General features: G+C 41.5%; 1 protein-coding gene across 1 annotated transcript; it reads left to right on the forward strand.

The window, feature by feature from the left end:
* Nucleotides 1-1,442: 1,442 nt before the first annotated feature.
* Nucleotides 1,443-12,343, forward strand: nar5 (Ecto-ADP-ribosyltransferase 5). Its single transcript, NM_001141011.1, is given in 2 exon segments — nt 1,443-1,581; nt 11,290-12,343. Coding segments are annotated over 2 exon segments (831 nt in total). The 5' UTR covers nt 1,443-1,503; the 3' UTR covers nt 12,043-12,343.
* The last annotated feature ends 286 nt before the right edge of the window (nt 12,344-12,629 follow it).

Raw genomic sequence — 12,629 nt, forward strand, 5'->3', positions numbered from 1 at the left:
GAGAGAGAGATCTACAAGCGGTACCTGTAAATTCTGGACGTCTCTTTACAAAGCGCCCCGCCCTGATTGGCCCACAGGCATGTCACCCATCACCAGCTGATTCTCATGTGGTGGGTGGTGGGGCCCCGCCCCTGCAGTCCTTGATTGGCTCCGAAGTTTATACTAGGGGCCTCAAGGTTTGACGTCGTGCTGTTTTCCTTATTCCCTGACAGTTTATTAATTGGTTGGTTGATTGATTGATCAACTGAGATGTGTGTAGTCACGCACACACACACACACACACACACACACACCTTCTCTCAGTATAAGTGGGGATGTTGCTGGTGTTAGTCATGTTCACACATAGCTCAGTATTTCTAGAAGTGTGAACAAACAATTCTCAGAAGCCATGTCGTGTTTCCTGCCTGTGTGTGAGTTCAAATGTGACCTCTATTGATCTGTGCAAACTCACATCCCTCTACAGATATGTCTGCTGGATTAGGTGCTACAGTATCTAGACAGTGGCTGGACTCCGGCATAAACTTGAAAGATTCAGCAGCTATGTTCCCAAACACGAAGGCCATGTCCCAATAGTCTCAATCTTCTCCATTCCTTTCCTTTCCTTGTCTCATTTCCTTTGTAACCACCACAGAACTGAAATACCTCAACATATGAATGCAATATGATGGAACCCTGTCAACCTACCAGCCCTCTCACATCTCAGTCATAACAAAGGAATGTAAACCCAGTCAACCTACCAGGCCTCTCACATCGCAGTCATAACAAAGGAAAGGTAACAACCATAACCAGCATTATTAGAATATTGGGACACTATCTAAATCATACTCTGGACACTGGCAGGAGAGACCACTGAAAAGTAAACACACACTAATGTACCCAGAGGCCTTCAGTCTAGATGCGATGCATTCTGGGCAGAAGAGGGCAGTATTTAACTCAACGGAATGATTGGCAGACAAAGCTTAGACTAGGCCAGGGGTAGAAAACCCTGTTCCCGGAGTGCCGCAGGTACTGCAGGATTTTGTACAAACTAGGCACCATACTGAATGTGTGTGAGTATGTGAAGGGAAATGGGATACCTAGTCAGTTGCACAACTGAATGCATTCAACCGAAATGTATCTTACACATTTAACCCAACCCTTCTGAATCAGAGATGTTCAGGGGGCTACCTTAATCGACGTCCTCGGCAGCCGGGGAGAATGGGAGATTTTTCCACCTTGCCAGCTATTGGATTCAAACCAGCAACTTTTCGATTACTGGACCAACGCTCTTAACCGCTTGGCTATGTGTGTCTGTGTGTGTGTGTGTGTGCGTGCACTGGTGTTTGTGGTTTGATGGGTACTTGTGCCTATTCCTAGCAAGAGAGGAGGGACTGTGAAAGTAACCTCAAGAACAGTGGTATAACAAGGCTCTCTGATAGCTGAACATTTGAATGCTGTTTCTGTATCTTAAAAGGCAACTCATCTCCATTACATTTTGCAATTGGACCAATATATGTTGACATCATGGCAAGACACAAGATCCTAACCTTTGCTGTGCTGTATTTCATCCAGGCTTGGACTTTGGGTGTAGACTCCAAAATGGTAAGATACAACACTATTTTGAGAGAGAGAGAGAAATATTTGCACGTAATATGACATTTGAAATGTCTTTATTCTTTTGGAATTTTTGTGAGTGTAATGTTTCCTTTCATTTTTATTGTTTATTCAACTTTTGTTTATCATCTACTTCACTTGCTTTGGCAATGTTAACATATGTTTCCCATGCCAATAAAGCCCTTAAAGTGAAATTGAATTGAGAGAGCGGTATTAAAGTATTTTCTTTTTGTATTACATTTTTGTAATATATATGTATTTGGTTTTTTTTCTATTTGATATATATATATATATATATATATATATATATATATATATATATATATATATATATATATATACACTGCTCAAAAAAATAAAGGGAACACTTAAACAACACAATGTAACTCCAAGTCAATCACACTTCTGTGAAATCAAACTGTCCACTTAGGAAGCAACACTGATTGACAATAAATTTCACATGCTGTTGTGCAAATGGAATAGACAACAGGTGGAAATTATAGGCAATTAGCAAGACACCCCCAATAAAGGAGTGGTTCTGCAGGTGGGGACCACAGACCACTTCTCAGTTCCTATGCTTCCTGGCTGATGTTTTGGTCACTTTTGAATGCTGGCGGTGCTTTCACTCTAGTGGTAGCATGAGAAGGAGTCTACAGCCCACACAAGTGGCTCAAGTAGTGCAGCTCATCCAGGATGGCACATCAATGCGAGCTGTGGCAAGAAGGTTTGCTGTGTCTGTCAGCGTAGTGTCCAGAGCATGGAGGCACTACCAGGAGACAGGCCAGTACATCAGGAGACGTGGAGGAGGTCGTAGGAGGGCAACAACCCAGCAGCAGGACCGCTACCTCCGCCTTTGTGCAAGGAGGAGCAGGAGAAGCACTGCCAGAGCCCTGCAAAATGACCTCCAGCAGGCCACAAATGTGCATGTGTCTGCTCAAACGGTCAGAAACAGACTCCATGAGGGTGGTATGAGGGCCCGACATCCACAGGTGGGGGTTGTGTTTACAGCCCAACACCGTGCAGGACGTTTGGCATTTGCCAGAGAACACCAAGATTGGCAAATTTGCCACTGGCGCCCTGTGATCTTCACAGATGAAAGCAGGTTCACACTGAGCACGTGACAGACGTGACAGAGTCTGGAGACGCTGTGGAGAACATTCTGCTGCCTGCAACATCCTCCAGCATGACCGGTTTGGCGGTGGGTCAGTCATGGTGTGGGGTGGCATTTCTTTGGGGGGCCGCACAGCCCTCCATGTGCTCGCCAGAGGTAGCCGACTGCCATTAGGTACCGAGATGAGATCCTCAGACCCCTTGTGAGACCATATGCTGGTGCGGTTGGCCCTGGGTTCCTCCTAATGCAAGACAATGCGAGACCTCATGTGGCTGGAGTGTGTCAGCAGTTCCTGCAAGAGGAAGGCATTGATGCTATGGACTGGCCCGCCCATTCTCCAGACCTGAATCCAATTGAGCACATCTGAGCCATCATGTCTCGCTCCATCCACCAACGCCACGTTGCACCACAGACTGTCCAGGAGTTGGCGGATGCTTTAGTCCAGGTCTGGGAGGAGATCCCTCAGGAGACCAGCCGCCACCTCATCAGGAGCATGCCCAGGCGTTGTAGGGAGATCATACAGGCACGTGCAGGCCACACACACTACTGAGCCTCATTTTGACTTGTTTTAAGGACATTACATCAAAGTTGGATCAGCCTGTAGTGTGGTTTTCCACTTTCATTTTGAGTGTGACTCCAAATCCAGACCTCCATGGGTTGATAAATTGGATTTCCATTGATTATTTTTGTGTGATTTTGTTGTCAGCACATTCAACTATGTAAAGAAAAAAGTATTTAATAAGATTATTTCTTTCATTCAGATCTAGCATGTGTTGTTTAAGTGTTCCCTTTATTTTTTTGAGCAGTATATATACAGTGGGGGGGGGGGGAGTATTTGATCCCCTGCTGATTTTGTACGTTTGCACACTTACAAAGAAATGATCAGTCTATAATTTTAATAGTAGGTTTATTTAACAGCAAAAAATGCAGAAAAACGCATGTCAAAAATGTTATAAAATGATTTGCATTTTAATGAGGGAAATAAGTATTTGACCCCTCTGCAAAACATGACTTAGTACTTGGTGGCAAAACCCTTGTTGGCAATCACAGAGGTCAGACATTTCTTGTAGTTCGCCACCAGGTTTGCACACATCTCAGGAGGGATTTTGTCCCACTCCTCTTTGCAGATCTTCTCCAAGTCATTAAGGTTTCGAGGTTGGCGTTTGGCAACTCGAACCTTCAGCTCCCTCCACAGATTTTCTATGGGTTTAAGGTCTGGAGACTGGCTAGGCCACTCCAGGACCTTCATGTGCTTCTTCTTGAGTACCTCCTTTGTTTCCTTGGCCGTGTGTTTTGGGTCATTGTCATGCTGGAATACCCATCCACGACCCATTTTCAATGCCCTGGCTGAGGGGAGGAGGTTCTCACCCAAGATTTGACGGTACATGGCCCCGTCCATCGTCCCTTTGATGCAGTGAAGTTGTCCTGTCCCCTTAGCAGAAAAACACCCCCAAAGCATAATGTTTCCACCTCCATGTTTGACGGTGGAGATGGTGTTCTTGGGGTCATAGGCAGCATTCCTCCTCCTCCAAACACGGCGAGTTGAGTTGACGTCAAAGAGATCCATTTTGGTCTCATCTGACCACAACACTTTCACCCAGTTGTCCTCTGAGTCATTCAGATGTTCATTGGCAAACTTCAGACGGGCATGTATATGTATTCTTGAGCAGGGGATATTGCGGGTGCTGCAGGATTTCAGTCCTTCACGGCGTAGTGTGTTACCAATTGTTTTCTTGGTGACTATGGTCCCAGCTGCCTTGAGATCATTGACAAGATCCTCCCGTGTAGTTCTGGGCTGATTCCTCACCGTTCTCATGATCATTGCAACTCCACGAGGTGAGATCTTGCATGGAGCCCCAGGCTGAGGGAGATTGACAGTTCTTTTGTATTTCTTCCATTTGCGAATTATCGCACCAAATGTTGTCACCTTCTCACCAAGCTGCTTGGCGATGGTCTTGTAGCCCATTCCAGCCTTGTGTAGGTCTACAATCTTGTCCCTGACATCGTTGGAGAGCTATTTGGTCTTGGCCATGGTAGAGAGTTTGGAATCTGATTGATTGATTGCTTCTGTGGACAGGTGTCTTTTATACAGGTAACAAGCTGCGGTTAGGAGCACTCCCTTTAAGAGTATGCTCCTAATCTCAGCTCGTTACCTGTATAAAAGACACCTGGGAGCCAGAAATCTTTCTGATTGAGAGGGGGTCAAACACTTATTTCCCTCATTAAAATGCAAAGATTGTTTTGTTATTATTCTGTCTCTCACTGTTCAAATAAACCTACCATTAAAATTATAGACTGATCCTTTCTTTGTCAGTGGGCAAACGTTGTCACGTCCTGGCCAGTATAAGGGTTAATTAGTATTGTAGTTTGGTCAGGACGTGGCAGAGGGCATTTGATTTAAGTATTCCGGGGTTTTTGGGCACTGTTTGGTTTTCATGTATTCTATGGTTAGTCTAGTGTGTGTGTTTCTATGTTGAGTTAATTGGGGTTGGACTTCCAATTGAAGGCAGCTGTTTGGTGTTGCCTTTGATTGGAAGTCCTATATTAGTTGGGTGTGTTTGTCTTGTATTTTGTGGGAGATTGTTCTGTGTTGAGCCTTATGCTTTGCCAGACTGTTTGTTGTTGTTGTTATTCGTTCATTTCGTTCGTTCGTTCGTTCGTTCTCGTGGTTTTGTTATTTTGATATTCATTTTTGAAAGTAAATAAACATCAAGATGAGCATACACATACCTGCTGCGTTTTGGTCCTCCATTACCGACGACAACCGTGACAAACGTACATAATCAGCAGGGGATCAAATACTTTTCCCCCCCACTGTATATATATGTGTGTACAGTACCAGTCAAAAGTTTGGACACACCTACTCATTCAAGAGTTTCTTTATTGTTACTATTTTCTACATTATAGAATAATAGTGAAGACATCAAAACTATGAAATAACACATATGGAATCATGGAGTAACCAAAAACAAGTGTTAAGCAAATCAAAATGTTGTAACAGCTGTCTGAAGGAGTAGACCAAGGCGCAGCGTGTTGAGTGCTCATATTTAATTGTAATCGAGACACTTTGAACAAAACAAGAAAATGACAGCCAAACAGTTCTGTCAGGTATAACAAAACACTAAACAGAAATTAACCACCCACAAAACCCAAAGGAAAACAGGCTGCCTAAGTATGGCTCCCAATCAGAGACAACGATAGACAGCTGCCCCTGATTGAAAGCCATACCCGGCCGAAACAAAGAAATACAAAACCTAGAAAGGTGAACATAGAATGCCCACCCCAACTCACGCCCTGACCAAACCAAAATAGAGACATAAAAAGAATCTCTAAGGTCAGGGCGTGACAAATGTATTGTATATTTTAAGTTCTTCAAATTAGCCACCCTTTGCCTTGATGACAGCTTTGCACACTCTTTGCTCTGCTTATAGTTGATCAGTCTGACATTGAATAAACAAGTCATAACTAAGGAGTTTCCTGGCTGGTTTTATTATTAAAAGAAATTGTAAATGAATGATAGCGTGAGACATGAGCTCCCCTAAAGTCAAATTCTGGGAGGGTCTCTAAATATTTTATAATTTGACTGACAGCAAGGTACGTCAATCTTACCGGAGAAAGCATTTAAATAAAACAGCGCCCCTCTGTCTCAGTGGACACTGAGTATGCAAAACATTAAGAGCGCTTTCTATGACATATTGACCAGGTGAATCCAGGTGAAAGCTATGATCTCATATACTGTAGATGTCACATCAATCAGTGTAGATGAAGGGGAGGAGACAGGTTAACTTCTTATGGATGGGTGGCAGTATTGAGTAGCTTGGATGACTGATGTGCCCAGAGTAAACTGCCTGCTACTCTGGCCCAGAAGCTAAGATATGCATATTATTAGTAGATTTGGATAGAAAACACTCTGAAGTTTCTAAAACTGTTTGAATGATGTCTGTGAGTATAACAGAACTTATTTGGCAGGCAAAACCCCGAGGACAAACCATCCAGGAATTTTTTTTTTTAAGGTCACTCTCTCGTCAATGAGATTTCATTGAGATTCTAGAATTCTAAGGCAGTGGCTTGCAGTTCCTATCGCTTCCACTGGATGTCAACAGTCTTTTGAAATTGGTTGATGTTTTTCCTTTGTGTAATGAAGAAGTAGCCCTGTTCAGAATGAGGCTCGAGGGAAGTGTACTTTTTGATAGAGGCCTCGACCTGAAAAGCACTCTCCACTTTGTTTTCCTCCGGTATTGAACGCAGTTTATCCCGTCTTAAATTGTATCAATTATTTGCGTTAAAAAAGACATAAAGTTGTATTAGGAAAGTTGTTTGAAGTGCTTGTACAAAGATTACAGGTAACGTATGAGAGATTTTGTAGTCATATTGTGAAAGTTGGAACCGGTGTTTTTCTGGATCAAACGTGCTAAATAACTGGACATTTTGGATATATAACGATGGAATTAATCGAACAAAAGGACCATTTGTGATGTTTATGGGTCATATTGGAGTGCCAACATAAGAAGCTCGTCAAAGGTAAGGCATGAATTATATGTTATTTCTGAGTTTTGTGTCGCGCCTGGCGGGATGAAATATGATTGTCAGTATTTGTTTGATGGGGTGTTATCCTCAGATTATAGCGTGGTTTGCTTTCGCCGTAAAGCCTTGTTGAAATCTGACACGGTGGCTAGAATAACGAGAAGTTCAGCTTTAATTTGGTGTATTGCACTTGTGAATGTATGAAAGTTAAATATTTGTAATAATGGGAGTTGGGCGCTCTGCCATTTCACCGGATGTTGTCAAATCGATCGCGTTAACGGGATTTCAGCCATAAGAGGTTAAAGAAGGATTTTTAAGCCATGAGATTCTTTAAAGTACCTCTTTGCGCTAGGTGGGACGCAAGCCAACATCTGGTGAAATTGCAGAGTGCGATATTCAAAATACTAAATTTGTAATATTAAACATTCATGAACATACAAGTGTCCTACATAATTTAAAATCTTAACTTCTTGTTAATCCAGCAGCTTTGTCAGATTTCAAAAAGGCTTTATGGTGAAAGCATTCCATGCGATTATCTGAGGACAGCGCCCGCGTACAAAAGCATTACAAACATTCCCCAAACAAGCAGAGGCGTCAGAAATAGCGATAAAATAAATCACTTGCCTTCGAATATCTTCCTCTGTTTGCAATCTCAAGGGTCTCAGCTACATCACAAATTGTTGTTTTGTTCAATAAAGTCCTTCTTTATATCCCAAAAAAGTCAGTATAATTGGCTCGCTTGATTCAGTAATCCACCGGTTTCCCTCGTTCAAAATGCATACAAATGAATCCCAAAAGATACCAATAAACTTCGTCCAAACAAGTCAAACAACGTTTCTAAACAATCCTCAGGTACCCTAATATGTAAATAAATGATCAAATTTAAGATGGAGAATAGTATGTTTTTTACCAGAGATAAATATCGAAGTGCGCACTCTCATTCACAAGCGCCACAAGACTACAGCCAAAATGGGAGCCACTTAGAAAAACTACAAATTCTAGCTAATTTCAAAAAAACAAGCCTGAAACTCTTTCTACAGACTGTTGACTTCTAGTGGAAGCCCTAGGAACTGCAATCTTTTACTTTCCCATAGACAGTCATTATAATGAGTGGTGAGATCGGATTTTTGCCTGCCATATCAGTTCTGTTATACTCACAGACATTATTTTAACAGTTTTGGAAACTTCAGAGTGTTTTCTTTCCAAATATACCATTATATGCATATCCTAGCTTCTGGGCCTGAGTAACAGGCATTTTACTTTGGGCACGCCAGCTCGCCGAACTTCCGAATACTGCCCCCTAGCCTTAAGAAATTAAAGTAGCCACCATTTGTCTTGATGACAGCTTTGCACACTCTTGGCATTCTCTAAACCAACTTCATGAGGAATGCTTTTCCAACAGTCTTGAAGGAATTCCGACATAAACTGAGCACTTGTTGGCTGCTCATTGTCCCGTTGTAAAACAAACCAGATGGGATGGAGTATCGCTGCCGAATGCTGTGGTAGCCATGCAGGTTAAGTGTGCCTTGAATTCTAAATAAATCACAGACAGTGTCACCAGCAAAGCACCCCCACACCATCATACCTCCTCCTCCATGCTTCACGGTGGATACCACACATGCAGAGATCTTCCGTTCACCTACTCTGCGTCTCACAAAGACACGGTGGTTGCAACCAAACCAAAAATCTCAAATTTGGACTCATCAGACCAAAGGACAGATTTCCACCAGTCTAATGTCAATTGCTCGTGTTTCTTTGTCCAAGCAAGTCTCTTCTTATTATTGGTGTCCTTTAGTAGTGGTTTCTTTGCAGCAATTTGACCATGAAGGCCTGATTCATGCATTCTCCTCTGAACAGTTGATGTTGAGATGCATCTGAACTCAGCATTTATTTGAGCTGCAATTTCTGAGGCTGCTAACTCTAATGAACTTATCCTCTGCAGCAGGCAGCAGAAGTAACTCTGGGTATTTCTTTCCTGTTGCGGTCCTCATGAGAGCCAGTTTCATCATAGCACTTGATGGTTTTTGCGACTGCACTTGAAATTTTCCAGATTGACTCACCTTCATGTCTTAATAAAGCAATGATGGACTGTCATTTCCCTTTGCTTATTTGAGCTGTGCTTGACATAATATGGATTTGGTATTTTACCAAATAGGGCTATCTTCCGTATACCACCCCTACGTTGTCACAACACAACTGATTGGCTCAAACACATTAAGAAGGAAAGAAATTCCACAAATTAACTTTTAACAGGGCACGCCTGTTAACCCTCTTGCTGTGTTCCGGTCGAATTGGACCGATTTACGTTCTCTCTGAAAAATGTAGTTAATTTAATCTGATTATCATAAGGTTCCATGACTTTGTCCGCACAGGTCATCTGAACACACAAAATACATTTTGATGATTTTCATTACATTTTGGGTGTTTCATTTAACTTTAACACACCTGTGATGTTCCCGGTCAAAAATTATCGGTCATTAGAAATTAATGAGTGCGACTACAATTAGTGTATAAAATAGAGTTCAGGGACATCCCCATTCATCAGATGGACACACTCCCTCTCCCAGACCCCCACATGCATGTGGGTTTGAACACACACAAACACACACACACACCTCACTCCCCTTCTTGGCTTCCACGGCAACCCCCATGGGAACCTTTCCCCAATAGAATCTATCCCTCACGGGAACCACACCTGTTGGCATTGTCACAAACAATCGCAACATTGTTTCAATAATATATAGAACTTTTGTCACAGCTCTGGTATATAAAGCTTTTTTGAGGCCTTGCTCACAATTCATTCTGTGGCAGCACAATGACCAAATTATATACTGTATGTGAGGCTCTTGATCATATCTTTGATGATGACACTGGTGAAGAGGAGAGAGTCCTTGTTAAACTTTGACAAAAAGTAGTCTGTGATAAATAGCACAACGTGTTTCATCTGAGTATTTGTTATAGTCAAAATAATCCATACATTATGCTTTCCCCCCTCAAAAACGAGTTGTATGAGCTCAGGTCAATGAGCCCTACAGGCCCTAAGTAGCAAATAGAAGTTCAAAACTTGTAATGTTCACAAGAACTTAAGATCTAACACAACATTAGGTGATAATATATATATTGTTATGGATGAATAATAAGCTATAATGGGCGGTCATTTTGGACCGGGAACACAGAATGAATTAACATGAAACGAACACAACAATGCATTCCTGTCACAAAAAGAGCCGTGTTGAATAGACCAAACTGCAGCGGGAATATGGATGCTCATATTTTAATTTAAAAAAAAGGAGTAAAGCATCCACTGGAAAAACAATACACACGACAGGAACAGTCTTACAGGCATACAAAAACGCAGTGCAAGAACAACTACCCACAACCCCAAAGAAAAACACACACACCTATATAGGACTCCCAATCAAAGGCAACTCAACACACCTGCCTTCAATTGGAAGTCCCAAACACCAACACAAACATTCACACACACAAAACTGCCACGTCCTGACCCCAAAACGAATACAATAGCTCCATCTGCTGGTCAGGACGTGACAATTCCAGATGACTACCTCATGAAGCTGGTTGAGAGAATGCCCGAAAGAGTGTATAAAGCTGTCATCAAGGCAAAGGGTGGCAAGTTTGAAAAATCTCAAATCTCAAATATATTTTGTTTAACACTTTTTTAATCACTTTTTTGGTTACTACGTGATTCCATATGTGTTATTTCATAGTTTGGATGTCTTCACTACAATTCTACAATGTAGAAAATAGTACAAATAAAGAAAAAACCTTGAATGTGTACGTGTCCAAACTTTTAACTGGTATTGTGCATAGTATTATAGCTACTACTTTTATTGTTGTCACTGTTGTTTATAATTGTGTGTATCACTTGGCTTTGGCAAAATTGACCTCGTTATTCATGCCATTAAAACGTATTACATTTGAATTAATGAAATTTAGAAAGAGAGCAGAGAGAATGATAATTTCAATTAATTTAACTATTTACAAAATATTCCTCTGTTTTTACACTTATTGCCTGTTATTCCTCTCCATTTTCTTTGAAGGTTCATCTCCGTCAGCCTGGTCTCAATTCTCGCATACCCTTAGACTTGGTCTCTGACTCTGTTGACGACATGTATGAAGGCTGCAATAAAAAAATGGGCAGAAAGGTGAAGGAATATCTTCGAAATGAAATCAATACAGGAGGGATCTTCGAACAAGCCTGGGCAAACGCACAAAATTGTGCCTCAAAAAAGTACAGATCAAACAACAATAAAATAGACAAACTTAGTTACAATCACATCAAAGCTATCTGTGCTTACACAGGAGGTCAACCTAAGATATACCCAGCGTTCAACCAAGCTGTCCGGACCAATAGAGCAGAGTACACAACCTCCTTCCAGTTCCACCTGCATTTCCTGCTGACTGATGCCATTCGCATCCTGAAACTAAAACAAAAGAACTGTCACACCACATACCGGAGAACCAACATGGAGTTTGATGGTAAAGTTAACAAAGTAATCAGATTCGGCTTCTTTGCCTCCAGCTCTCTCAACAAGGGAATTAATGAAATATTTGGAGAAAAGTCTTGCTTTGAGATAACAACGTGTTTTGGCGCTGACCTGAAGTCCTTCCCAGTGTTGGGGGATTATGAAAAGGAGGTGTTGATTCCACCGTATGAAGAGTTCAGTGTTACTGATGTGCTGATGAAAGAAAATGATAGAAACCTTTGGTGTGATGTTGTGTACAAACTAAAGAGTATCAAAACACTGAGTAACCTGAATTGCAAAATTTTTAACAAAACAACAATTCATTAAGAAAATCTGTGTTGATCTTGAGTCATTGTCCCTAAAGAGGATTTAAAACTAACAGCTATGCTGCTTATCTTTCTTAAAGTAAATGAAGCCAAAAAATGTATTTTCAGTGTCTAAAGCTTTTGTTTTAACTTTAATTGGTTTATTGGTGGATGTTACATAAAAACCCAATCCTGACTGTCTGAAATAGTGAATATTAAGATTGTTGTATTAACCTGTGTATCAGACTCCATAGGAGACTTTAAAACACTTATATGCCTTCTGCAGCTTGTGGCAAAACGAATAAAGAAAATCATTGATCTTGACTACAGTATGTCTCATCCTTTTAGTTTTCACTTTCACTGTACTACATTTAGACAGTCTGAAGTTATAACATTACATGGGCCACTGATTAAGATGTAATATAACATGACACAAGTTGAATTGTCCAATAAAATGATACTGGAGACTACCGATTGAGATTAGTAGGAGAACAGAGACCTGGAGGGGGTTGCAGTGAGATTAGTAGGAGAACAGACTCTAGTAAAGGGGAGGTCAAGTGTATTGCCTGCCTTGTGAGTGGGACTGGGGAAGGGTGGGGTCAAGTGTAT

The sequence above is a fragment of the Salmo salar genome, chromosome 04, assembly GCF_965601325.2.
Source record: "Salmo salar chromosome 04, fSalSal1, whole genome shotgun sequence".
NCBI classification, from domain to species: domain Eukaryota; kingdom Metazoa; phylum Chordata; class Actinopteri; order Salmoniformes; family Salmonidae; genus Salmo; species Salmo salar.